Raw genomic sequence first — 27,474 nt, 5'->3', positions numbered from 1 at the left:
AAGGGAACAGCAAAGAGAGGCGACGAGGCTGCCCGTGAGAGTCAAGGGAGTGCTACGTTGGCTTCCCCCACTCTGGGTCTGGTATCTCAGCCTACTTAGAATCCTATCTTGCTTGTCAGGAAGATTGCCTGCTGTGTTCTCAGCCTCCTATGGTCCTAAATGCAACTGGGAAATGGCTGGCAGGTTCTAGCAGGGAACTGGCATGATCTTTTGATCTATGCTTTTACCACTTTTCTTTTGAGAAGAAGTCTTACTTTATTGCCCAGGATGGAGGACAGTGGTGCGATCTTGGCTCACTGCAACCTCTGCCTCCTGGGTTCAAGCGATTCTCCCACCTCCGCCTTCCGAGCAGCTGGGATTACAGGCACATGAGACCATGTCTGGCTAATTTTTGCATTTTTAGTAGAGACGGGGTTTCACCATGTTGGCCTGGCTGGTCTTGAACTCCTGACCTCAGGTGATCCGCCTGCCTTGGCCTCCCAAAGTGCTGGGATTACAGGTGTGAGCCACCGGGCCCGGCCTATACCTGTAATCTTAACACTTTGGAAGGCCAAGGCGGGTAGATCACCTGAGGTCAGGAGTTCAAGACCAGCCAGGCCAACATGGTGAAACCCCGTCTCAACTAAAAGTACACAAATTAGCCAGGCCAACATGGTGAAAACCTGTCTCTACTAAAAATACAAAAATTAGCTGGGTGTGGTGGTACATGCCTGTAATCCCAGCTACTCAGGGGGCTGACGCAGGAGAATTGCCTGAACCCGGGAGGCAGAGGTTGCAGCAGTGAGCCGAGATCGTGCCACCGCACTCCAGCCTGGGCGATAGAGTAAGACTCTGCCTCAAAAAAAAAAAAAAAGACTTCTTAAATGATGCACACGTGGAGACTCAAAAGTTTAAAAAAAAAAAAAAGGCTGGGTGCGGTGGCTCATGCCTGTAATCCCAGCACTTTGGGAGGCTGAGGCAGGTGGATCACCTGAGGTCAGAAGTTTGAGACCAGCCTGGTCAACATGGCAAAACCCTGTCTCTACTAAATATACAAAAAAAAGTAGCCGGACGTGATGATGCATGCCTTGTAATCCCAGATACTCAGGAGGCTGAGGCAGGAGAATCACTTGAACTCAGGAGGTGGAGGTTGCAGTGAGCCGAGATCACGCCATTGCACTCCAGCCTGGGTAACAAGAGCAAAACTCCGTCTTAAAGAAAAAAAAAAATTGTTGAATGAGATGTGAGGAGCAAGGTAAAGAGACGAATGAAAGAAGAATCCCAAGTTTTGGGCCTGAGCATCTGCTGAATGGAGGTGCCATTTACTGAGACTCATAAGCCTGGGGGAGGGGTAGTTTGAGGGCGGAGACCAGGAATTCTGCTTTGGATGTGCTGATTTTGAGATGATGGCTGACATGTCCAAGAGTATATATCCATCGCCTCTCAGATAGTACTTCAGCTCTTCCACCCTAGACTGGAGACCCCTCAAGTGCAGGGACTACCAAATCCAGGGCAGACTGACCTTTAACTGTTTGGACACCTAAATGCTGAAAAGATCAAGGTGTCTTATACTACATGTAACTCAAAATAAAAACAATATTAAACAGGAAACCCCCAAAATAACATGTTGCTGTAATGAAAATGGCTTTACTCTGGATTTTCTGAACGCTAAATTCTGGATGATTTAATTAAATATGAACTTTTCTCTCTGCTTTGCCTGTGCTTCAACCACACCCTAGTCAGACTCTTGAGCCCAGAGCTATTTCCTCTGTGACCCCACAGGATCTGGAGTGAAGCTGCTGTAACAATGTCCCATGAATGAATAAATAAATAGTGGTGTAAGTTTTCCTCCCTTGAAGGTTGAGCTGACAACACTCTGAGAAGGCGGCAAGAAGGAGACCTACTCATGGCCAGGAGACCTGGGACACAGTCGCCCAGCCTTGGTTCCCACAGCCCCTTGGTCTCCTTGGACTCTGATTTCCTAAGACAGTTTTGGGACTTTCTGGTGAGAAGCTGCCATTATTCTCAACGCCACAGCTCCCTGCTGCCCTCTCCTGCCCGATGACCCAGTGACCACGAGATTTAGCCACGAAAGGAGTCAAATGTATAAGCGGCCAGGGGAATTCAGAAACCCCAGGGTCTAGGGACTGTGGTGACCCAGTATCAGAGACGGCCTAGGGCCGAATGACTGAGGGCTTCATTAATCCAGGGGTCCAGGGACTGAAGGACCAGACGATTCAGTGACTCTGGGATCTACTTTGTGACCATAAAATCTAGCGATCCAACAACCTCAAGACCCTGCAGCTGCGGGTCCAGGTTCTGAGGGGAGAGACTCATTACTCAGTGCCCAGGAGTCCAGGATCAAGGGGCGTCGTGAAAACGTGCCTGCAGGGTCCTAAGGATCCTGAGCCGGTGTCCAGGGACTCAGCGGCTGCGGGGATCCGCGTCTTCACCAACTGCTCACGCTCACTCTCCGCCGCTCGGAGACTCAGCCACCCTTCCCTGGGCACTCATTGGTAAGTCCTCGGAAGCGTGGACCAATCAAAACCCTCCTCGTGTCTCCAGTCCCCGCCCAGCTACGGCTCTCGAGAGCCGGGGGCGGGCCGGGGGCGGGCCCTCCCCGCGCTGACCCAGTGGCAGTGCAAGCGGAGTGCCGCGCGGGCCGACTATTGGCTGCCGCGAGCGGGCGCTGTCAGAACCGGATTGGGCCGCGGCGGGAACGGAAGCGGCCCCAGGGCCCGAGGGGCAGGAGCCGGGCCGGGGCGATGTGGAGCGCGGGCCGCGGCGGGGCTGCCCGGCCGGTGCTGTTGGGGCTGCTGCTGGCGCTGTTAGTGCCGGGCGGTGGTGCCGCCAAGACCGGTGCGGGGCTCGTGACCTGCGGGTCGGTGCTGAAGCTGCTCAATACGCACCACCGCGTGCGGCTGCACTCGCACGACATCAAATACGGATCTGGTGCGTGGGGCCAGCGACTGGGAGAGCGCGGGGAACGGGGGCTCGGGGTTGGGAGTGTGGAGACAGGGTGGTCACGGGGGTCTGTGGGCCGTCTGGAAGCCGGGCGGCGGGGGCTCTTGAGTCGTTGGGGGATCGAGGGGCCAAGGCTTTGAGGGTGTCGAGGATATTGAGGGCGGGGACGGTCGTCGGGGAACTGCGAGCCCAAAGACAGAGGGGGTGTCAGGCGGGGGCTGGGGGTGAGCCCTTGGGGTCCCCGGGACATGTTATGGTCCCAGGGCGAGGGTCCGGGGTTCCGCGATTGACGGAGACCCTGGGTGTGTGGGGTGTCACTCCTCAGGCAGCGGCCAGCAATCGGTGACCGGCGTAGAGGCGTCGGACGACGCCAATAGCTACTGGCGGATCCGCGGCGGCTCGGAGGGCGGGTGCCCGCGCGGGTCCCCGGTGCGCTGCGGGCAGGCGGTGCGGCTCACGCATGTGCTTACGGGCAAGAACCTGCACACGCACCACTTCCCGTCGCCGCTGTCCAACAACCAGGTGAGCCCCTCCCGGAGCCCCCAGAGAGACTCCTGGCCTGTGTGAGGGGCCAGAGACAGAGCCCTGGGTTCCAATCCGAGCCTCAGCTTCTTCGTGAAATGGAAATTTCACTTCAGAGATGGTTACTGAGCGCCCCCTCGGGGGACACAGAGTAACTCCGCCAGGATCCTGCCCCCAGGTGCTCCCGGCCCGGCAGGGAGAACGACGGGAGAGAGATCCGGAGAGATACGCCTGGATAGCTCTTCCTCTGGTGGCAAGTGGGACCCAGGAGGGGAATCTACACAGCCTTGAGGGTGGGGAATAGGAAACTCCACAGGGGAGGAGGAACTCAGGCTAGATCTGAAAGGATGATTAGGAGTCCTCCAAGCCACAAAGGGGAAAGAGAGACTTCCCAGTCCAGCAGAAGAGATTGTGCCAATGCATGGAGGTCATTGGAATTCAGGGGATTGGAATGGAACAGTGGGTGCCCTTGGGGAGCTGGTGGAAGAAAATGTTTGAGATAGATAGACAGCTTGACTGTTAGCCTGAGGGGCTGAATTTTAGGCTGAAGGTAGGTCAGAGGGGTTAGGACTGGGAAAATATGGAGGAGGAGGCCTTAGCTCCGTGGGGACCAGTGGTCTCTGCACAGACAGATGCAATGGTGTGTGCATGTGTCTGAAGAGCCCATGCTGGGGAGGAAGTGCTAGAGGTTGCAGGGGCGGGTCATGGTGTCACCTTTTGCGGCTGTGGGAGCTGAGGCTCCGGAAAGGGGAAGGAAGAACCCTAGGCTCAGTGTACTAGGTGCGAATGCCGCCTTCTGTGTGACCACTGTCTTCTCATCCTCTGCACCTATAGGAGGTGAGTGCCTTTGGGGAAGACGGCGAGGGTGACGACCTGGACCTATGGACAGTGCGCTGCTCTGGACAGCACTGGGAGCGTGAGGCTGCTGTGCGCTTCCAGCACGTGGGCACCTCTGTGTTCCTGTCAGTCACGGGTGAGCAGTATGGAAGCCCGATCCGTGGGCAGCATGAGGTCCATGGCATGCCCAGTGCCAACACGCACAATACGTGGAAGGCCATGGAAGGCATCTTCATCAAGCCTAGTGTGGAGCCCTCTGCAGGTCACGACGAACTCTGAGTGTGTGGATGGATGGGTGGTTGGAGGGTGGCAGGTGGGGCATCTGCAGGGCCACTCTTGGCGGAGACTTTGGGTTTGTAGGGGTCCTCAAGTGCCTTTGTGATTAAAGAATGTTGGTCTATGATTGTGTTTCACTGTGAGCCTGAGGATGACCAGGAGGTGCCAGCCCAGGCCTAGTTGATTATTTCTTCCTCAGTGCAAAACCTGTCTCCAGCCCAGCCTGACTGCTGAATCTGTCCAAATACTTTATTATTATTTTTTTTGGGAGGGGGAGGGGGGGAGGTTTGCTTTTTTTTTTTTTTTTTTTTTTGAGACGAACTCTCGCTCTTGTCCCCCAGGCTGGAGTGCAATGGTGCAATCTCAGCTCACTGCCACCTCCATCTCCCGGGTTCAAGTGATTCTCCTGCCTCAGCCTCCCGAGTAGCTGGGATTACAGGCATCTGCCACCACACCCGGTTAATTTATATATATATTTTTTTAAGTAGAGATGGGGGTTTCACCATGTTGGCCAGGCTGCTCTCGAACTCCTGACCTCAGGTGATCTGCCTACCTCAGCCTCCCAAAGTGCTGGGATTACAGGTGTGAGCCACCACGGCTGGCCTGGGTTTTGCTTTTCTTTTTTCTTTTTTTTTTTTTTGAGGTGGAGTCTTGCTCTGTCGCCCAGGCTGGAGTGCAGTGGCGCTATCTCGGTTCACTGCAAGCTCCGCCTCCCGGGTTCACACCATTCTCCTGCCTCAGCCTCCCAAGTAGCTGGGACTACAGGCACCCGCCACTGCGCCCGGCTAATTTTTTTTGTATTTTTAGTAGAGATGGAGTTTCACCATGTTAGCCAGGATGGTCTCAATCTCCTGACCTCGTGATTCACCTGCCTCAGCCTCCCAAAGTGTTGGGATTACAGGCATGAGCCACCGCGCCAGGCCAGTTTTGCTTTTTTAGAGATGGTCTCACTCCATTGCCCAGTCTGGAGTGCAGTGGCATGATCATGGCTCACTGTAAACTTGAACTCCTGGGCTCAGCCTCCTGAGTAGCTGGGACTACAGGCACACACCACCATGCCCAGCTAATTATTATTTCTGATGAGGCAGGATCTTGCTCTGTCATCCAGGCTGGTGTACAGTGTCAGTGATCATAGCTCACTGCATCCTGGGCTCAAGTGATTTTCCCACCTCAGCCTTCCAAGTAGCTGGGTCTACAGGCATGTGCCACCATGCCTGGCTAATTTTTTTTGTTTGTTTGAGATGACATCTTGCTCTGTCGCCAGGCTGGAATGCAGTGGCACAATCTCCGCTCACTGCAGACTCCGCCTCCCAGGTTCAAGCCATTCTCCTGCCTCAGCCTCCTGAGTAGCTGGGATTACAGACACACGCCACCACGCCCAGCTAATGTTTGCATTTTTAGTAGGGACGGGGTTTCATCATGTTGGCCAGGCTGGTCTCCAGCTCCCAACCTCAGGTGATCTGCCCACCTCGCCCTCCCAAAGTGCTGGGATTATAGGCATGAGCCACTGTGTCTGCCCCCTCTGGCTAATTTTTAAAATTGTTTTAGTAGAGACAAGGTCTCACTGTGTTGCCCTGGTGGGTCTCAAATTCCTGAGCTCAAATGATCCTTCCACCTCTGCCCCCATAAAGTGCTGGGATTACAGCTGTATTACTTTTATTTTGAGACAGGGTCTTACTATTTTGTCCTGGCTGGTCTCGAACTGCATGGCTCAAGCCTTCTCCTGCCTCAGTCTCTCAAGTCAGTGGCTGGGATTACAGGCGGGTGCCACTGTGCAGTCTTTTTTTTTTTTTTGAGACGAAGTCTCGCTCTGTCACCCAGGCTGGAGTGCAGTGGCGCTATCTCGGCTCACTGCAAGCTCTGCCTCCCAGGTTCACACCATTCTCCTGCCTCAGCCTCCCAAGTAGCTGGGACTACAGGCATCTGCCACCACGCCTAGCTAATTTTTTTGTATTTTTAGTAGAGACGGGGTTTCACCGTGTTAGCCAGGATGGTCTCGATCTCCTGACCTCGTGATCTGCCTGCCTTGGCCTCCCAACGTACTGGGATTACAGGCATGTGCCACCGCGCCCAGCTGCCACTGTGCAATCTTAACCTTTTCAGTGGTCTTCCATGTACTCCAGTGCTGCCCTGGGCATCCCCCTCTCCACCCTGAGGCGGTCTGATGGCAAGTGACCCCAGGTCCCCAGCCCCTTAGCTTTATAAACCTTCTTGTTAAGGGCCAAGGCCAGACCTCAGAGCAGGATGGATGGGAGCCCCATTCCCTGTCAGCTGGGATGGGGCACAAGCTCTCCAGCTCCCTCATCCCTAGATGTGAGGAGCTCACTCTCCTGTCAGTTGTGGCAGTCTTGACACCTGTATTTGACCAAGGGACAGGTGAGGATGCTGCCCATCTGCTGGAAAGTAGCATCACAGTTTCCCTCACTCGGTGCAAATGGCACCCCACCCACCCTAGCCAGCCTAGGCACATGGCATCTCAGGCCCCCACCACGACCTTTGAAAGTCTCAGTGAGATAACAGAACTGCAGAAGATATTGCAAGGGAAGAAAGCCACATAAAACTGCTACCTGCAGAGATCTGAGAAGGCTGCCTGGAAGAGTAGGCACAATTTGAGCAGGCCAGACTATGGTACCTTTAAGGCAGGAACAGACGAAATAGGAGAGCCCTAATAAAGGAAGATAACTGTTAGCTTTGCTGGTGTGTTGGTGGCCTCTAGCGGTTATGGCAGAGATTACAGGCTTCCTGGACTTGATAACTCAGCTGGGCTGCTGTGGGTCGGCCATGGGAGCTACTGAGTATAATGGTTTGCTTCCCTGAAGCAGAACAAAAGAGCCCAAGGAGAGGCTAGGGGTGGCAACTGGCTGGAAGAGGCTGGGAGTAGTGTGGACAGAGCACCTTGCATTGGAGAAATCAATTGACCTTTCGTGTTTTTTTGTTGTTGTTGTTGTTGTCAATGCCTCTGTTGCCCAGGCTGGAGTGAACTGGTGCAATCTCGGTTCACTGCAACCTCCACCTCACAGGTTTAAATGATCTTCCCACCTCAGCCTCTGGAGTAGCTGGGACTACAGGCATGCACCACCACAGCCAGCTAATTGTATTTTTTCTAGAGACAGGGTTTTGCCATGTTGCTCACACTTGTCTCGAACTCCTGGACTCAAGTGATCTGCTCACCTCAGCCTGCCAAAGTGCTGGGATTACAGGCTTGCACCACCACGCCTGGCCTCAGTTGACCTTATTAAAGGATGGAGCAGCTGGACATGGTGGCACATGCCTGTAATCTCAGTGCTTTGGGAAGCTGAAGTGGAAGGATTGCTTGAGCCCAAGAGTTGGAGACTGCAGTGAGCTCTGATGGTGCTACTGCATTCCAGCTGGGCAACAGACTCTGTCTCTTTAAAAAAAAAAAAAAAAAAAAGGCCAGGTGTGGTGGCTCACGCCTGTAATCCTAGCACTTTGGGAGGCTGAGGCAGGCAGATCACAAGGTCAGGAGATCGAGACCATCCTGGCTAACACGGTGAAACCCCATCCCTACTAAAAATACAAAAATTAGCCAGGCGTGGTGGCAGGCGCCTGTAGTCCCAGCTACTTGGGAGGCTGAGGCAGGAAAATGGCATGAACCCGGGAGGCAGAGGTTGCAGTGAGCTGAGATCGCTCCACTGCACTCACTCCAGCCTGGGCGACAGAGCGAGACTCCATCTCAGAAAAAAAAAAAAAAGGCCGGGCACGGTGGCTTACGCCTGTAATCCCAACACTTTGGGAGGCCGAGGCAGGTGAATCACGAGGTCAGGAGATTGAGACCATCCTGGCTAACATGGTGAAACTCCATCTCTATTAAAAATACAAAAATATTAGCTGGACGTGGTGGCGGCGCCTGTAGTCCCAGCTACTCGGGAGGCTGAGGTAGGAGAATGGCGTGAACCTGGAAGGTGGAGCTTGCAGTGAGCCAAGATCGTGCCACTGCACTCCAGCCTGGGCAACAGAGCGAGATCCCATCTCAGGAAAAAAAAAAAAAAGCCTCAGGGTGGGGTGAGGGGGTGGGAGAAAAGCTCTAGCCAATTGTGAATTTGGACTCCTGGGCTTAAGCAATTCTCCCATCTCAGCCTCCCAAAGTGTTGGGATTGTAGGCGTAAGCCACAGCACCTGGCTTTTTCTTTTTTATTTTTTTGGGGAGATAGGATCTTGGTCTGTCACCCAGGCTGGAGTATAGTGGCGCAATCACAGCTCACTGCAGCCTCTACCTCCTGGGCTTAAGAGGTTGTCCCATCTCAGCCTCCTGAGTAGCTGGGACCACAGGCATGCCATACCACACCTGGCTAATTGTTAAATTTTATGTAGAGATAGGGTTTTGCTATATTGCCCAGGCTGGTCTCAAACTCCTGGGCTCGAGTGATCCTCCCACTTTGGTTTCCTGTTTTTTTGAGATGGAGTCTCACTCTGTCGCCCAGGCAGTGCCATGGCTCAATGCAACCTCCACCTCCCAGGTTCAAGTAATTCTCCTGCCTAGCCTCCCGAATAGCTGGGATTACAGGCATGTGCCACCACATCTGGCTAATTTTTGTATTGTAGAGATGGGCTTTCGCCATGTTGGCCAGGCTGGTCTCGAACTCCTGACCTCAGGTGATGTGCCTGCCTCGGCCTCCCAAAATGCTGGGATTGCAGGCATGAGCCACTGTGCCTGGCCCCCGCCTTGGCTTCTGAAAGTGCTGGAATTACAGCCTGAGCCACTGCACCCGGCTTCATCGTTAAACTTCTTGAGGATCATCTACAAGTCTATCCACCTCTCCCATTACTCATCTGACCTGAGAGGATTTGAATGAAGTATATTGTTGGGAGGTGATTCCAGAAAATGCTGGCACGGAGGAATGGGGCTGTGAGAGGGGAAGGGAAAGAAGCCAGTGAAAGGTGCATTATTGAGCAAGTTACCCCTGTGGGCAACTGGAGCTCAATCCCACTGGGGATCTCTGGGACCCAGTGCAGAATGTGCATCAAAGTTATCCCACCCAGCTGGGTGCAGTGGCTCTCACATGTAATCCCAGTACATTGGGAGACCAAGGTGGGCGGATCACTTGAAGCTAGGAGTTGGAGACCAGTCTGGCCAAGAAGGCGAAACCCCAGCTCTACTAACAAAAAATACAAAAATTAACTGGGCGTGGTGATGCATGCCCGTAATCCCAGCTACTTGGGTGGCTGAGGCACTCCAGCCTGGGCGACAGAGTGAGAGTCTGTCTCAATAAATAAATAAATAAATAAATAAATAAATAAAAGCTATTCCACCCAAGGGGCAAGGAAGTGAGGTACTTACCTCCCAAAGTAGTTTACCTCACAGGCTGGGTCTGCTGAGTGGGTGGGGTGAGCCACTCTGTAGCACTTTGCACTGGCCTTGTACACTGGGTAAGGGACTTCTGAAGCCAGAATAAGGCCCCCAGGCTGAGCCTCAGGTGCTGGCCATGAGCATCCTTTCTGTAGAGGTAAGTGCCAAGGGGATATGGGTGGGGCACCGACAGGGTAGACTACATCTTATGTATTCATACTTTCTCACACTGCTATAAAGATATTACCTGAGGCTGGGCACGGTGGCTCATCCCTTTGGGAGGCAGAGGCAGGCGGATCACCTGAGGGCAGGAGTTCGAGACCAGCCTGGCCAACATGGTGAAACCTTGTCTCTACTAAAAATACAAAAATTCGCTGGGAGTGGCCGGGCACGGTGACTCACGCCTGTAATCCCACCACTTTGGGAGGCCGAGGCGGGTGGATCACCTGAGGTCAGGCATTTGAGACCAGCCTGCCCAACATGGTAAAACCCCGTCTCTACTAAAAATACAAAAAATTAGCTGGGCTTGGTGGCGGGCTCCTGTAATCCCAGCTACTCTGGAGAGTGAGGCAGGAGAATCACTTGAACCTGGGAGGCGGAAGTCGCAGTGAGCTGAGATCGCACCATTGCATTCCAGCCTGGGTGACAGGAGTGAAACTCCCTCACAAAACAAAAACAAAAATTAGCTGGGAATAGTGGTGGGCACCTGTAATCCCAGCTGCTTAGGAGGCTGAGGCAGGAGAATTGCTTGAAACCTGGGAGGCAGAGGTTGCAGTGAGCCAAGATGGTGCCATTGCACTCCAGCCTAGGTGATGAGAGCGAAACTCTGTCTCAGTTAGAAAAAAAAAAATGATACTACTTGAGACTGGGTAACTTATAAACAAGAGATTTAATTGACTCACAGTTCTACATGGCTGGAGAGGCCTCAGGAAACTTATAGTCCTGGTGGAAGGCACAGGGGAAGCAAGCCATGTCTTACACAGTGACAGGAGAGAGAGAGAGTGCTCAGGGGAAACTGCCACTTTTATTTATTTTTGAGATGGAGTCTCGCTTTGTCGCCCAGGCTGGAGTGCAGTGGTGTGATATCGGCTTACTGCAACCTCCACCTCCCAGGTTCAAGTGATTCTCCTGCCTCAGTCTCCTGAGTAGCTGGGACTACAGGCGTACACCACCACACCTGGCTAATTTTTGTATTTTTAGTAGAGACAGGGTTTCACCATGTTGGCCAGGCTGGGAAACTGCCACTTTTAAAACTATCAGATCTTGTGAGAACTCCTTCACTGTCACGAGAACAGCATGGGGGAAAGTGCCCCCATGATCCAATCACCTCCTGCCAGGTCCCTCCCTTGACACTTGGGGATTACAATTCTAGGTGAGATTAGGCTGGGGACACAAAGCCAAACCATATCACCCTGCAAATCCAAGGGGGCACTCCTCTGGTCCAGCCCCAGCTCCTATGGGCTGTCAAAGCCCACTCCTCCCTCTCTGTCTATTCCCCCACCCCCATTACCACACATGGGTAAGCAGTGAGGTGAGGAGTGTTGACTAAGAGGAACCCAACAGTGCACAAGTGGGAATCCCTGGGCAACCAAAGCCCAAGCTGTGGGAGCAGATAAGATTGTTCCAGGCAGAATGCAGGACAAGACCAAAAATAAAAACTGTAGTGGCAGCAGAACTCACTTTCAGTGAACACTTACTAAATGCCAGGTGCTGGGCCAACAATTTACACAGCATCTCATTTGCTGCTGGCAACAGCCAGCCCTATGGGGCAGGTTTGATTGCCATCTCAATTTTGCAAGAAGGCAACGGGTTCATAAAGATTCAAAACCACCTCTGCCTGCCTCAAAAACATTTGCTCTCAGCCATTGGACTGATAATAAAGCAGGAGGGGTTGCAGGGGCACAGTTGTCTAAGCACAGCTGCTCCCTTCCCCCTAGGAGCCGTTCAAGAGCCCGGTGACCAATATACTTCCTAGTCATCAGCGAAGGGTAGGCGCTTAGTGAATGCTTCTCTGCAAAGTGGATCACAATCACGAAGAAACCAAAGCTTACACTTCCGTTCCACATATCTCCCACAGATCCAAAAGACCACGGGGCCCGGGACCGGGTCTCCATAGCCCAGCCATACCCGAGGGTTTTCAGGAAAGCCTCACTCGCGTCCTGCCGGGCGATCCGGGGTGGTTGAGTTGGGAGGGGGGCTACCCCAGTTCGGAAGCCCACCACGTCCGAATATCCCATCCAGGAGGCGCAGAGAGCAACCTCAGCATGCATAACAAAGCAGCCCGCGGCCGCGTTCACAGCAGGCTTGGCGGGGGGGTTCAGGAATTTCCACAGGGTCTCGGCCTCCCCCACTGTGGGCTCGCGCCTGGCGCCCCTCACCGGGCTTCCAAGCGCTCTTGTCGGTGTCGCTAGAAAACCCGCAGAGATTGGAGCTGAGAAAAGGCGGGCAAAGTTCCTTTTGATAAGTTATGAATGGGGAAAAAGTGTTTGTAGAACTCATTGTTAAAACCACGGAGCCGGAGACTCGGCCGGCGCCGGGCCAATCGGAACCCGGAGGCTATTTTGAAATCTCTCTCGTCTCAGCCAATAGGCATGCAGGAGGCGAATCCCCGCGCCAGCGCCGGCCAATGACCGCAGCGCTATGCTAAGGAGTCGGGGGCCCGGCCCCTCCGACTGTCAGCGGGTTAAAGATGGAGCCGGCAGGCAAGGGGCCGCCACGAGGTGCAGGGTCGTCTGGATGGGGGCCCGGGGGCAGACGATGGCCGGGATCCTCCTCCATCTAACCCTCCGCGTCCTGACCCGGCCCTGGGCGGAAGGGATGTCTGCGTGAGTAGCTGGGTCTGAGGAGGGGATCCTGGGCTGGGCTGGGCTGGGCTGGGCTGGGCTGGGCTGGGCTGCCCTACCCGGCGGGTCAGGCGGAGGGGCGCGGCCGGGATCCCGGGCGCCCTCTTTGGAGCAGGGAACTCCAGAAGGGCGGGGACCCCCCCATCCTCTGCTCCGCTCTGGGCCTCCAGGCAGAAGAATATGTTAGAAAAGAACCCAGAGTCTATCTAGTGCAGGGCAAGGGGCCAGGGATGGGGTCGTCATCTAGAAGGGGTGCGTCGTCCCGGGGTGGGGCCGCCCTTTTTCTCCTGGAGCCCCGGGCCATGTCAGGGCGCAGGGTCGTCGGGCTGTACCTGCTCCGCTCCGGGCGCTAGCCGGCTTTCGACTGCGGCTGAGCGCGGGTCCGTCTTTGTGTGTGCGCCCGCTCCCCTGCGTGGCCCGTCAGCTCCTGCTCCGGGATTGGAACTACCCCCTAGTCTGGGGTTTCTCCTCCACCTCAATCCGGAGCTTTCTGGGAAAGGCCTGCCTGTCCTGGGTTCTGAAGACCCCAAGGACGCACCCTGCTGGGGTCTCCTTCCCTGCCCGGATGGACTGGAAGGGGGCTCTGCCCCACCCACCCATCCATGGTTGAGCTTCCCGCCCTGCGTGTATTGGGGGTGGTGGGGTCCCCCCTGCTGGCCGCAGGTGCTCTGACGAGGTTGCACTACTGTGCTCTGAGAAGCAGTGCAATGATATTGTCAAAGCATCTGGGACCAGCCTTGGGGATCTCCCTCCCTACAATCCTCACCTCCCACTCCCCAGGCAGGGCCCCTTGGGCTTGCAGGCCCTCCCCTCCCCCCTGCCCAATTCGCTCCCTTCTCCATGGAAACTTGAGATTCTAGCCAGGCCTGGGCCTCTGGGGTCAGAGGGCACCCTTCCCCCCGGCAGAGGCCCCGCCCCAGCCAGCCTGCATTCCAGGTCTCAGATCCCTACAGACCACCCTGGGGGAGGCACTGGCAGGCCTGCCCGACACTCTTTCCCTGTTGCACTACTATGGGCCGCTGGGAAGCAGTGCAATGATGAAAGGGCATCGGTCAGGTCCGGCCTGCTACCCTTGGAGGGGGAAGGGAGCTTGCTGCCTCACTCCACTTTCCAGTTGAGAAAGTTGAGGTGCCCAGAGGGTAAGTGTTTCCACTGATTAGGCACAGATGTGAAGCTGGACTGGACCCTCCATCAGAGGATCAGGTGGGTGCAGAGCTGGAGAATCATCCCTAAACTCTCCCTCCTGTCATGGCTGGACAGGTGCAGGAGAAGACCTCCCCAGGTTCTGAAAAGCTCTTGTTTGAAGGTCTTTCCACATTGGGTCCCTGGGGTAAGACTGAAACTCCAGGCCTGGTCAGGGTCTTAGGGGAAATACAGGCCCAGTCTTTTGCATGGAAGATCATTCTGGGCCTGGCTTGGACCCAGTCCTTGCGGAAGCTTGAACAGGGCCAGGCTCTGGAGAGAATGTTCTTCTGGGTGGCAGTTGGGTAAGGGGGTAAGGCAGGCCTTTCAGGAGGCAGCCTTCACCCCAGGACATCAGTTGTATCTGGACTCAGCTGGAGTGGTACTATGTGAGATGGATGGGTGGACTTGGGATACAAAGCCTGCAAATGATGTCTACCAACCATGCCAGTTTGTTCTCTTACAGAGAGGTGTGCCCTGAACCTGCAGGAGGGACTGAGGTGTCTAGCATGCCAACCATCCCAGCTGGAATACTGGGTTGGAGCTGAACTTCAAGGAGCCTGACCCCAGGCATGCTTGGATGACCACCTCTACCATCAAGACCTGACACAGTGCAAAAGGTTTCTATGTGCCCAGTCACAGTCATTCAAATCTTCTTTAGAGGAGGACTAGGTTTCCAGATGGGCTTTTGGGAGTTCCCCTTACCCCTAGCTGGGCACATTGGGAAACTGCTTTACCCCTACCCTGGGGAGAGAAGCCCTGGCACCCGTGGGAAGAATAGGGGCAATGACACATGCTCCTTGGCTTCCTAGTCCTGATCCCTTGGGGTTCCTTGATCCCAGGGTCATCTGACTTAGATCCATCCTCCCTTCCTCTAGGCACCAGGGGCCATGGCTGGAGGTGGCCACCCCTCAGTCCTATATAGATTCTGTACCCACTGGCTGGAGACCCCCATGCAGCTGTCTCCTGCTCTTGCTGGGGGGAGACTGAACTCAGGGCTCTGCTCATGGGCTCCCTCCCAGTGGAAGCCTTCTCTGGGCTTCACAGCATTGAATATTCCTCCAGCACAGGTTGTTAAATCAAATTTTTTTTTTTAGACGGAGTCTTGCTCTGTCGCCCAGGCTGGAGTTCAGTGGCACGATCTTGGCTCACTGCAACGTCTGCCTCCCAGATTCAAGCGATTCTTCTGCCTCAGCCTCCCGAGTAGCTGGGACTACAGGTGCGTGCCACCACACCCAGCTAATTTTTGTATTTTTAGTAGAAACAGGGTTTCACTATGTTGGCCAGGCTAGTCTCGAACTCCTGACCTCATGATCTGCCCTTCTGGGCTTCCCAAAGTGCTGGGATTACAGGCATGAGCCACCGCACCTGGCCTAAATCAAAATTTTCTCCCTGTGGCAGAAGTGTCCATTAGACTGGGAGCCCCTGAGGACAGAGACAACTGTCACTTTAAAAATCTCTGGCCAGGCGCAGTGGCTCATGCCTGTAATCCCAGCACTTTGGGAGGCCGAGGCAGGTGGATCATCTAAGTTCGGGAGTTTGAGACCAGCCTGACCAACATGGAGAAACCCCATCTCTACTAAATATACAAAATTAGGCTGGGCGCAGTGGCTCACACCTGTAATCCCATCACTTTGGGAGGCCGAGACAGGTGCGTCCGAGGTCAGGAGTTCAAGACCAGCCTGGCCAAGATGATGAAACCCTGTCTCTACTAAAAATACAAAAAAAAAAAAAAAAAAAAAAAAATAGCCGGGTGTGTTGGTGGGCACCTGTAATCCCAGCTACTAGGGAGGCTGAGGCAGAGAATTGCTTGAACCCGGAAGTTAGAGGTTGCAGTGACCCAAGATTGCGCCACTACACTCCAACCTGGACGACAGGACAAGACTCCCTCTTGAAAATATAAAAAAATAAATATACAAAATTAGCCAGGTGTGGTGGCGCATGCCTATAATCCCAGCTACTCGGGAGGCTGAGGCAGGAGAATCACTTGAATCCAGGAGGGAGAGGTTGCGGTGAGCTGAGATTGCACCATTGCACTCCAGCCTAGGCAACAAGAGGGAAACTCCGTCTCAAAAAAAAAAAAAAAAAAAAAAATCTCTTGGCAGTGTCTGACAAAGAGGAGGGGCCCAATACCACCCCCCCCCTTTTTTTTTTAGTAATAATTGGTTTGTTTGTTTTGTTTTGTTTTTTTTTGAGATGGAGTTTCGCTCTTGTTGCCCAGGCTGGAGTGCAATGGTGCGATCTCGCCTCACCGCAACCTCTGCCTCCTGGGTTCAAGCGATTCTCCTGCCTCAGCCTTCCAGGTGGCTGGGATTACAGGAATGTGCTACCACGCCCGGCTAATTTTTGTATTTTTAGTAGACACGGGGTTTTGCCATGTTTGCTAGGCTGGTCTCGAATTCCTGACCTCAGGTGATCCACCCGCCTCGGCCTCCCAAAGTGCTAGGAGCCGTAAGCCACCATGCCTGGCCTACACTTTTTAAAAATACAAATACAGGTATAAAGTGTGAAGCATGGGTTACTAGAACAACATGATGGGTGGGTGATTAGGGATCTGCTCGACCCTCAAGGGGATGCTTGTCCTGTATGAAAAAAGGCACATACTGGCCAGGCATGGTGGCTCACGCCTGTAATCCCAGCACTTTGGGAGGCTGAGGCGGGGGGGAATCACCTGAGGTCTGGAGTTCAAGACCAGCCTGGCTAATATGGAGAAACCCCGCCTCTACTAAAAATACAAAAATTAGCTGGGTATGATGGTGTATGCCTGTAGTCCCAGCTAGTCCGGAGGCTGACGCAGGAGAATCTTTTGAACCCGGGAGGCGGAGGTTGCAGCGAGCTGAGATCGTGCTATTGCACTCCAGCCTGGCGACAAAGTGAGACTCCGACAAGAAAGAGAGAGAGAGAAAGAAAAAAGAAAGAAAGAAAGAAAGAAAGAAAAAGAGAAAGAAAGAAAAAAAGGCACATACTATAGATTTTAAAGTTTCATTTTGTAAGTCACACCAGGGCAGGAAGCAGAATAGAGATTTGAGCCCAGGTGTACCTGAGCGAGTCTCTCTGCCTGCATTCCTAGACAAGATGATCAGGACAGACCTCATTCTTCTTTGGTTGTCCCCAGGCAGGAGGAAATAAATGCCACTTCCTATGTTGGAATAGCTGAGGGCTGGTGGTTTAGCAGTAAGAGATGAAAAATCTGATTAAACGTCTCAGGCACACTATGGATCTCAGGGCTGATGGAGGACAAGGAGGGGACAAGGGAGGACGCAGTCCAGGGTGCACCCCCTTGTTAGTGGCTGGGGTCAGTGGCTGACCAAGTAGGAGGGGAGAGGGTAAGAAAAGTAGCTTTCAGGGAGAACAAGCTGTGCGTGAATGTGGACATGTTCAGCATGAGATGCCCAAGAATCGTCCCCAGTGGTCATTTGGATGTGGGTCTGGAGCTGAAGGGTGAGACACAGTGGGTGTGTTTTTCAGTCAGTTATGGGTTCTAATCAGGACCAAGAAGTGTGTAAGATCGTCCCAGATGAGACGGTGAAGCCAGGACCTTCAGAAACGCATTCGAAGGGCAAGAGGAAAAGGACAGTGAGGTGGAGCAGGAGGAACAGGACCCTGAGCAGGGGCCGGAGATGCAGCGAGTACAGAGCAAACAAGTGGCTGTAAAGGGGAGGAGAGCGCAGAATCTGGGGAGGCCGCTGGAGAGTGAAGGAGAGGGAGGAGGGTGAAAAGTCCGAACTAGAGGGGTTAGGGGCGGAGGGAAGTTCTCGGGGCGTTGCCTGGATGAGGCCCGGGAGGCTACAGACAGCGAGGAGGGGCGCCCGTCGGAGGGGACTGGAGGCTTGCCGAGAGGTGGGGGCCTTAAAGAAGTTGCTGACCAACCACGTCCTCGGCGCAGCCAAGAGCCCGGGCGGGGTCAAAGGCTCGATGGCCCCTGCGGAACTGTGCCAGGACCCGCGCAGCCGCGTTCGCCCCCTCGAGGTCGTGAGCGCGCGTGCCCAGAGCAACGGGCATTGTCGCCTGCGGCAGGCGCCCGGAGATTGGCCCTGCCCCCGGCTTCCACGCGGATTGGCTGGGGCGGCCCGGGGCGGGGCGGCTGCGGTAGGCTAGAGAGTCCGCACCTGCGCCGCGGCCGCGGGGAGAGAGGGTGAGTCCCGGCAGTCTCGCATGACGGGCCCCGCCTCCCTTGGTGACCCCACGCTCTGGCCTCGGGGCGAGTGGCGGTCGGCGCGCCGAGACCCTCGGGAGCCCCGCCCAGACGCCTGCTCCGCTTCCAGGCCGCCCGGGCTCTCCAGCAGCGCTCGCTCATGGAGATCCTAGACGAGTTCGACAGCGAGGTCCCGCAGAGCGAGACCTTCTGCCAGCAGATCTCCGAGAAAGACTTGGAGAGGCAGGCGGACACCTACATTGGGCGCGCGCTGCGCCACCTCGTCCGCAACCCGTCGCTGGCGGAGAGGGTGGTGCTGGCGGAGAGCGCGGGCTCTCTTTTCTCTGGGTGCGGCCGCGGGGCGTGGGACCGGCTGGGCGGGAACTGTCACTACCCGGGTCCGCCGTCCCCTAGGAAAGAGCTCCGACGGTTGGAGCTTTGGGGGCCGGGGATGGGGGTGGGGTGGCGAGGTAGCCGTCGGCCTAGCTGGGACTGCAGAGTAGGATCTATCAGAAAACCCAGGCTGCACAGCCTGGGGAGTGGAGCGGGCAGGCGTCTCATGGCCCGGACCTCCCCCTGCCCTGCCTCTCCTACTCTTGTTGCAGGCGAAGTTCTTCTGTGTTGTGCAGGGGGAAGCTGAACCATTGCAACAGCATGGGCGCCCTGGAGGTGCACGAGCGGGTGGAGCAGCTGAAGCAGAGCATCCACCGCGTGCACCTCTACTCCCGGGGCAAGGATCAACCTCTCCCCGTGCTGGGCCCTGGGAGGGGTCTGAGCCCAGTGCAGCCAGGCCGAGGGCTAGGTGACCACCTCCACTCTTCCGGTTGGATTTGCCCTCCTTGGGTCAGGTTTTATCCAGAGCAGGAAGGGGCCTGGGCAGTCTGGACCTGGGAGGAGAGGCGCTGCCCCTAGCTAGATTCTTTAGTTAGGAGACTGACTTCAGCTCTGCTACTTCCTTCCTGGCTGCGTGATCCTGAGCAAGTTGGGCCACCTTTCCGAGAGAGAGAGCCCTCATTGCTCACCTTGGTGTGTTTTGGAGTGGTGGATGAAGGCCTGTAGGTAGGGCTGGCTCAAGCAACCCAGCAAACCTGACTCAATAGAAAAAAAAAGGCCGGGTGCGGTGGCTCATGCCTGTAATCCCAGCAGTTCGGTACAAGGCCGAGGCGGGCGGATCACAAGATTAGGGGTTCGAGACCAGCCTGACCAACATGGTGAAACCGCCGTCTCTACTAAAAATATAAAAATTAGCCAGGCATGGTGGTGCGTGCCTGTAATCCCAGCTACTTAGGAGGCTGAGGCAGGAGAATTGCTTGAACCCAGGAGGCGGAGGTTGCAGTGAGCTGAGATAGCGCCACTGCACTCCAGCCTGGGCAACAGAGTGAGACTCCGTCTCAAAAAAAAAAGTTGAGAGAGTCCTGGCACCAACCAACCATGTCCTTGGTGTGGCCCTGTGGCTTGTCTCTGGCCCTGTGTTTGGCACTTAAAAAAAAAAAGGCACTTTTTATTAGAGTAAACATGTACAAAACTAGAGATGACAGCGAACACCCCCAAGAACCTGTCGTCAGCCTCAGCAACTGTCCCCATCTTGCCAAATGTGTTTCACTCTCCGTAACCCTAGGCCTTTTTCTGAAGTATTTGAAGGGGAATCTCAGATATCATTGTACCTCTGACTACTTTAGAATGCATCTTAATTAAAAAATAATAATAATAAAAAAAAAGGCAGAGCATGGTGGTTCACACCTGTAATCCCAGCATTTTGGGAGGCCGAGGCAGGTGGATCACCTGAGGTCAGGAGTTCAAGACCAGCCTGGCCAACATGGTGAAACCCCGTCTCAACTAAAAATGAAGAAAAATTAGCTTGGCTTGCCTGTAATCCCAGCTACTTCGGGAGGCTGAGGCAGAAGAATCGCTTGAACCTGGGAGGTAGAGGTTGCAGTGAGCCAAGATCGCACTACTGCACTCCAACCTGGGCGACAAGAGAAACTCCATCTCAAAAAAAAAAAAAAAAGGCATTTGGCTGGGCACAGTAGCTCATGCCTGTAATCCCAGCACTTTGGGAAGCTGAGGTTAAGAGAATCTCTTGAGCCTAGGAGTTGGAGACCAGCCTGGGCAACTAGCAAGACCCCATCTCTATGAAAAAATTTTAAAAATAGCCAAGTGTGGTGGCACATGCCTGTAGTCCTGGCTACTTGGGAGGCTGAGGCAGGAGGATAGCTTGAGCCCAGGAGTTTGAAGTTATGGTGAGCTATGATCACACCAGTGTGCTCCAGCCTGGGCGATACAGAGTGAGACCCTGTCTCTATAAAGTGACAACTACAAAAACAAACATTTGCTGACATAATCACAATGTCATTGTTACACTTTACATAATTGACAACAGGTCTCTGACATCAGCTGGTCATAGTCACCTCTCCTAGATGGGCCACAAAAGTCTTTCTAGACTTGGTCTGTCACCTCAGGACCCTCAGGACCCAGTGAGACTCACATATTCATTATGTTTGGCTGTTAGGCCTCTTAGGTTCCTTTTAACTAGGGTGATTGTATAATTAGTGTCTAAATTGGGACACTCGTGAGAATGAAATGAAAGGCGGCCATATATGTGTCCACACAGGGGCAGCAAACGTACACTGGGATGGCCCTGGGTCCTTGGCCACTTCCGTTGAAGTCCCCTTTGAGGAGGGATAGCCTGTCTGGTGTCGTCCTCTGGCAAGTCCCACTTCCCGGGTTTGCGTCTGTTACGGTCTGCTGGTGGGTTGCTTCCTCCTCTGCCTGTATTTCTTGGACAGTTGCTCTAAAGCTCGATTGGATTCAGGCTCAGTTCCTTCAGTATGTGTTCGTGGGTGCCTACACTAGTGTGGGGCTACTCACTTCTGTGTCACATGGGGAGGCCCAGCTTACCTGAGGGTCCCACTTTCTGGGGTGCTGAGAGTGAGCCCTCCACTGATTGTTGGACCAACAGCACCTGTAGCCCCCCCAAGGTGAGGTTGGTGAGATGGGGCATGTTGGCCCCTGTCAGCAGTGGCTCTAGGTATTGTTCATGGTGCTCTTTGGGGCCCCCGTCCCTTTCTTGTTGGAGGGACTGCGTGAAGACACCACACCACTGTATTTGGCTCCCACTCTACCCTGCTCTGGCTGCAACATAGGCACTCACTGGCACCTTTTGCTGCAGACACCAAGAAGACGAGAAGGAAGCCAAGACAGAAGAAACCAGAACCCAACCTCTTATGGGACCGGTTGACCCCCCATGCCTGCCACCAACCCTGCTGCCACCTCTGCCACTACCAACACCATGGCCTCCGTGGTGACCCCATCAGCCCTTGGCACCTGGGGCTGCCTTGCTTGCCTACAGCCAAGTAGGTAGAGCCCCTGGGTGCCTTCAATCCCCACCCAACGCCTTAACCAGAGCAAACCCCGTCTATCTGCTTTATCCATCAAGACCCTGTCTGCAAAGAGGGGTCTGCTGCTTAAAAGCAGAGGGCTGAGATCCACGGCTACAGGCCCAGGAGAGCCCCTGAGATTGTTCTGAGCAGGGGGCACCCAGGACTGCCTGGAGTGGGGGAGGCTCCCACTGACCGACTTGCAGGGCAGTGGAGGGAAGGGACCAAAGACCCTAGGCATAGTGTAGACCAGACAGGATCCTGGGGCTCCCAAAGGACAGGTAGAAAACCAGGGGGCTCCTCCCACATCTCCAGCCCCACTCCTGCCTCTCCCTGTGGGCATGGCTCCCCATGCTACCCTGTGCCTGCAGTGCACTGGGTTAGAGCCAGGATGGTGTCTGGCCCCAGAGAGTTGAGGAGGCATGCTTACCAGGGGGAGCCAGGGCAATGGAGCTTGGGCACGCTGTTTCCAGCCACATATGAGAAATGGAAGCCTCCAGGGTTGAGAATCAAGGGAGTCAGATCAACCATGTGGCTGCAAGACAGGGCAGAGAGGGGACGTCAGCCCCAGGCCCCTCCACACCTCATGTGCAGTTCTACAGTATGGGCACAGGCGCTGCCCACACAGAGCCGACCTCTGAGCCCAGACCCCTCCCCTGTAAAATGAGAATAAGCACTCAGGATGGTTGTGAGGATTCACTAACAGACTGAGAAGAAATGGTGACCTAGCCTGGCACATGGGACACTCCCCAAGATGCTCCTTTTTCATTTCCCTCAAGCCCAGAGTAAACCCCTTCTACCTCCTTGGGTTTCGTGACAGGCCATTCCAGTTTAATTTCACTTCAGATCTTGAAATGTCCAAATTCTTCACCTGGAGGATAGAAAGGAAATCTCAGGACAAGTTTGTTGGCCTCACTTGAAGAAAAGTACCTTATAGAAGAGCCATAAGAATGACGTGGCTTTCATTCACTCAGCAGATACATTGGGACCATCTCTTGTGCCCACCTTGAGCTTGGTTAGGGGTACAGGAGATGGGGTCGGGGGCGCTGGGAACGAAGGAGGTCTTAACCCAGCCTGGGGGATGGAGGACTGCCTGGAGGTGGAGGCCAGACCTGAATGAGTCACACAGGCTAAGTGGGGAGTCAAGAGGTGCAGGCAGTTAGGCCACCATACCTGGCCGCTCATCTTTTTTGGCATTGAATAATATTCCATTGCCTGGATATTCCACATTTTATCATTCACCCAATGAAGGATATCCTGGTTGCTTCCAAGTTTTGGCAATTATGAATAAAGCAGTATAAACATCTGTGTGGAGGTTTTAGAGTGTACATAACTTTTCAACTCATTTGGGTAAATACCAAGGAGCATGCTTGCTGAATCATAGGGTACGATAGCCAAACTGTCTTCCAAAATGACTTCCAAAATTCATTTTGCATCCAGCAATGAATAAGAATTCAAAGGCCTTGGCCGGGCACAGTGGCTCATACCTATAATCCCAGCACTTTAGGAGGCTGAGGCGGGCGGATCACGAGGTCAAGAGATCGAGACCGTCCTGACCAACATGGTGAAACCCTGCCTCTACTAAAAATACAAAAATTAGCTGGGCGTGGTGGCTCATGCCTGCAGTCCCAGCTACTTGGGAGGCTGAGGCAGAAGAATCGCTTAAACCCGGGAGGCAGAGGTTGCAGTGAGCCAAGATCGTGCCACTGAACTCCAGCCTGGCGACAAAGTGAGACTCTGTCTCAAAAAAAAAAAAAAAAGAATTCAGAGGACCTTTTATGTAAGGAACTCACACTGTTTTATAAAAAGACAATTCAGAATTCTGGCCGGGCATGGTGGTGCACTACTGTAATCCCAGCAATTTGGGAGGAGTGAGGTGGGGGATCATTTGAGCTCGGGTGTTCCAATTAGCCAGGCATGTTGGTGCACACCTGTGGTCCCAGCTACTTGGGAGGCGTGAGTGGGAGAATCTCTTGAGCCCAGGGTGTGGAGGCAGGCGCCTATAGTCCCAGCTACTTAGGAGGCTGAGGCAGGAGAATTGCCTGAACCCGGGAGGTGGAGCTTGCAGTGAGCCGAGATCACGCTACTGTACTCCAGCCTGGGCAACAGTGCGAGACTCCATCTCAAAAAAAAAAAAAAAGTAATAATAATAATAATAAATCTTTAAGTTCACCAATAACAATAGATGCAAAATACTCCATCAAACGGGTGGAACATCATTTACTCAACTGTTCTTGCTTATTGAAGTATTTCTCCAATGGGGTCAATTTTTAGGTTCTTGGTACATTTTGCTTTCTGACTGAGTCATCATAGTGCATCACCACAAATGGGTTATTTTTAATTGGTTTGTATTTATTTGTTTGCTTACTTATTTAGAGACAGAGTTGTGCTCTGTTGCCCAGGCTGGAGTGCAGCGGCGTGATCTTGGCTCACTGCAACCTCTGCCTCCCAGGTTCAAGCGATCACCATGCCTCAGCCTCCTGAGGAGCTGGGATCACAGGCACACGCCACCATGCCCAGCTAATTTTTGTATTTTTAATAGAGACAGGGCTTCACCATGTTGGCCAGGCTGGTCTCGAACTCCTGACCTCAGGTGATCCGCCCCTCTCGGCCTCCCAAAGTACTGGGATTACAGGCGTGAGCCACCGCACCGACTGTCCCCTCCCCACACCCTGGCCCCTTTTTAAAGAGACAGGATCTCACTCTGTTGCCCAGGCTAGAGTGCAGTGGCTTGATCATAGTTCACTGCAGCCTCAAACTCCTGGGCTCAAGTGATCCTCCCACTACAGCCTCCCTAGTAGCTGGAATCACAGGTGCTGCCACCATGCTGGGCCTAAGATTCCAGCCCTTAAGGAGCTACATCCCACTGTGTGTGTGTCATGGAGGCAGTGGGTGTGTCGGGGAGGGTGCTCATTAAACCGGGACACAGACTGAATTACACAGGATTACAAATTGTGAGGAATTGTGACAGACTCCATGGGAGATACATGGAAGTGAGTGGTTAGGGAAGGTCTCTCTGGGGAGGTGACACTTATGTTAAAACCTAGAGAATAAGAAGCCAGACATGAAATTAGGCAAAGATAGCTGGCTTTTGGTGACTGGGTGGATGGTGGTACTGCTCAGCAGAGTGGGGACTGGCAGAAGAGGGAGGATTGAAAATTCTGCTTTATGGCGGGGCGCGGTGGCTCATGCATGTAATCCCAGGACTTTGGGAGGGCTGAGGCAGGAGGATCACCTGAGGTCAGGAGTTTGAGACCAGCCTGACCAACATGGAGAAACCCCTTCTCTACTAAAAATACAAAATTAGCCAGGCGTGGTGGCGCATGCCTGTAATAATCCCAGCTACTTGGGAGACTGAGGCAGGAGAATCGCTTGAACCTGGGAGGTGGAGGTTGCAGTGAGCCGAGATCACACCGTTGCACTCCAGCCTGGGCAACAAGAGCAAAATTCCATGTCAAAAAAAAAAAAAAAAAGAAAATTCTACTTTGACCAGACACGTTAATTTAATTTAATTTTTTAAGGCAGAGTCACTCCGTCACCCAGGCTGGGATGCAGTGGCCTAATCTTGGCTCACGGCAACCTCTGCCTCCCCAGTTCAAGCTACTGTCTCAGCCTCCCAAGTAGCTGGAATTACAGGTGTGTGCCACCACACCAGGCTAATTTTTTGTATTTTTAGTAGAGATGGGGTTTTGCCATGTTGGCCAGGCTAGTCTTGAACTCCTGACCTCAAGTGATCTGCCTGCCTCAGCCTCTCAAAGTGCTGGGATTGGCCAGGCATGGTGGCTCACGACTGTAATCCCAGCACTTTGGGAGGCCGAGGCAGGCAGATCAGGTCGTCAGCAGATCGAGACCATCCTGGCTAACATGGTGAAACCCCATCTCTACTAAACACACACACACACACACAAAAGTGCTGGGATTACAGGCGTGAGCCACCACGCCCATCCAGACATGTTAAATTTCAGATCAGTGGTTACCCAAGTGGAGATCAGGAACCTGGAGTGCTGGTGACTTAGTACTGGGAGTCATGGGATACAAATGGCGTTTAAAATTAGGAGCCTAGGCAAGATTACCCTGGGCCTGAGTGTAGCTAGGGGCCCAAGGTACTGATCTGACCCAAGGGAAGGGTCTGGCAGAAGAGACGGAAGGGATCAGGTAGGGCTTTGGACCTCTAGGCTTGATGGCCACCTGCTGCTGGGCCTCCGAGGGGCCTGGAGGCGGTGGGGACCGAATATGCAGAGAGAATGAGAAGTGAGCGAGTAGAACGAGAGTGGTACATGGCTTTGAAGGCGTCTGCCACTGAGGCGGGAAGTGATGGGGTGGAGGCTCATGAGACTTGAAGCTCTAGGAGGACGTTGAAAAAGACCTGGGCGCTGGCCGGGCGCAAAGCCTCAGGCCTGTAATCCCAGCACTTTGGGAGGCCAAGGCGGGAGGACTGCTTGAGCTCAAGAGCTCAAGACCAGCCTGGGCAACATTGTAAGAGCCTGTCTCTACAAAAAATTAACAAATTAGCCGGGTGTGGTGGTGCATGCCCGTAGCTACTCGGGAGGCTGAGGTGGGAGAATCGCTTGAGCCTGGGAGGTCAAGGCAGTAGTGAGCTGTGATTGTGCCACTGCACTCCAACCTGGGCGACAGAGCGAGACCCTGTCTCGAAAATAAATAAGACCTGAGAACCCAGTATGGGAATGGCCCTGAGCCGTGGCTGGGGGGGGTAGACGAGGCGGTCCAGACAGACCCCTCGAGAAGTTAGGGCTTCGAGGCTGAGGGAGCTTGGCCCCGAAAAGGCGCCAGCGGGAGATGGCACACCTAGCTAGGACCGCATACTGGGTAGGCGATCCTTCCGAGCATGCGCACCTGGCGCTAGCGAACCACAATTCCCAGCACGCCAGGCGCCCGTTTCCGGGACGCGCTGCGGAACCCGGAAGTGGTCACGGAGCTCGGCTGCGGCTCCATGGTCTGAGTTGTCAGCCGTTGTTTTTTCGTGCTTTCTAGTCGCCGCCGCCGCGCCGCCATGGGGAAGCGACAGCACCAGAAGGACAAAATGTAAGTTGAGCCGCAGTCGGGAGCGGCGCTCCGCTCTGCCTTAGTGAACCGCCTGTTCCGCACTGCGCGCCGCTCGCCTTCCCTCTCAGCTAGTCCCCAGAGCCCAACCCAAAGGTCACTTCCTCCCGGAAGCTGCCACCCTCTCTCCAGTCAGGTAATGACCCTCGGGCCGTCGCGCTCTCCCGGGGCCGCGGCTCAGATGACGTCAGCTGCGGGCTCGAGCGCAGCCCGGTCTTCCTTTACTCTGGTTCTGCCCGGACCGTCCCCCGTCTGCTCGCTTTGCCTCTGAATGAGTAGTCTCTATCTCTTCCGTACTTCACGTCTCGATGTGTTCTGGTTCATGCCTATCAGCCTGCACACGTGCTGCAGAGCCTTCTAATTTAAAGCAAACCAGGCCGGGCGCAGTGGCTCACCTGTAATCACAGCACTTTGGGAGGCCGAGGCGGGCGGATCACCTGAGGTCAGAAGTTCAAGACCAGCCTGGCTAATATGGTGAAACCCCGTCTCTACTAAAAATACAAAAATTAGCTGGGCGTGGTGACGGCGCCTGTAATCCTAGCTGTTTCGGAGGCTGAGGCAGGAGAATCGTTTGAACCCGGGAGGCGGAGGTTGCAGTGAGCCGAGATCGTGTCACTGCACTCCAGCCTGGGCGACAGAGCGAGACGCTGTCTCAAAAATAATAAATAAAATTAAAAAATCCACCCGTGCCCCGTGCCCCACGTCCCACGTTCCCCTCCCGCTGCCGCCATGTTGTTTCTTTCTCTTAACAAGTGAGAGACTAGTGGCTTCATGCTGTTTTCTGAGTCTCTTGAAACCACTCAAGTCAGAATTTCGACCCCAGAACTGCCCCAGAACTGTTGGGCTTCTCAACAGTATGTCACACCGTTGACCACTCCCACCTTCTGAAGCCCTCCTTTGGTATCTGGGATTTCACCTGCTCTTTGTTTTCCATCGACTTCAGCGGCCTCTCTTTTCAGGTTCCTAGAGACTTCTTGTTGCTAAATCTAG

At 54.2% G+C, this 27,474-nt stretch overlaps 2 protein-coding genes and 1 long non-coding RNA gene across 7 annotated transcripts in view; all 3 read left to right on the top strand.

Annotated features, from left to right (window-relative positions):
- The first annotated feature begins 2,673 nt into the window (after positions 1-2,673).
- Positions 2,674-4,702, top strand: SDF2L1 (stromal cell derived factor 2 like 1). Its single transcript, XM_024239675.3, has 3 exons — positions 2,674-2,931; positions 3,269-3,465; positions 4,300-4,702. The coding sequence occupies exons 1-3, from the start codon at positions 2,745-2,747 to the stop codon at positions 4,579-4,581; spliced, it is 666 nt and encodes a 221-aa protein (XP_024095443.1). The 5' UTR covers positions 2,674-2,744; the 3' UTR covers positions 4,582-4,702.
- Positions 4,703-12,528: 7,826 nt separating this feature from the next.
- LOC129052534 (uncharacterized) lies at positions 12,529-23,176 on the top strand. Of its 4 annotated transcripts, none has more exons than XR_010139431.1 (3): positions 12,529-12,711; positions 14,378-15,130; positions 21,216-23,166. It is a non-coding gene; the product is annotated as an uncharacterized LOC129052534 (long non-coding RNA). The 4 variants fall into 4 exon arrangements; XR_008517589.2 differs by lacking the exon at positions 12,529-12,711 and having other exon boundaries at positions 12,769-14,531; positions 18,652-21,399; positions 22,244-23,176; XR_008517588.2 differs by lacking the exon at positions 12,529-12,711 and adding an exon at positions 18,652-18,848 and having other exon boundaries at positions 12,769-14,531; positions 20,658-23,173.
- A 3,139-nt stretch (positions 23,177-26,315) lies between these two features.
- The window catches only part of PPIL2 (peptidylprolyl isomerase like 2), a 30,682-nt gene continuing 29,523 nt past the window's right edge, over positions 26,316-27,474 (top strand). For both annotated transcript variants that reach the window (XM_063722764.1, XM_024239673.3), the window contains exon 1: positions 26,316-26,466. In XM_063722764.1, the coding sequence (XP_063578834.1) occupies positions 26,435-26,466 (32 nt within the window). In that variant the 5' untranslated portion in view covers positions 26,316-26,434. The remainder of the gene's footprint in view (positions 26,467-27,474) is intronic.

This window comes from Pongo abelii, chromosome 23, assembly GCF_028885655.2.
Source record: "Pongo abelii isolate AG06213 chromosome 23, NHGRI_mPonAbe1-v2.0_pri, whole genome shotgun sequence".
Lineage (NCBI taxonomy): Eukaryota > Metazoa > Chordata > Mammalia > Primates > Hominidae > Pongo > Pongo abelii.
Note: the sequence above shows the minus strand (reverse complement) of the source record. Positions and strands in the feature narration are given on the sequence as shown.

Bases quoted from the DNA above. Each gene is read 5' to 3' on its own strand.
- SDF2L1 (XM_024239675.3), top strand. From the start codon at position 2,745: ATGTGGAGCGCGGGCCGCGGCGGGGCTGCCCGGCCGGTGCTGTTGGGG. The intron at 2,932-3,268 runs GTGCGTGGGGCC...GTCACTCCTCAG, and splicing joins CGACATCAAATACGGATCTG to GCAGCGGCCAGCAATCGGTG. The intron at 3,466-4,299 runs GTGAGCCCCTCC...CTGCACCTATAG, and splicing joins CGCCGCTGTCCAACAACCAG to GAGGTGAGTGCCTTTGGGGA.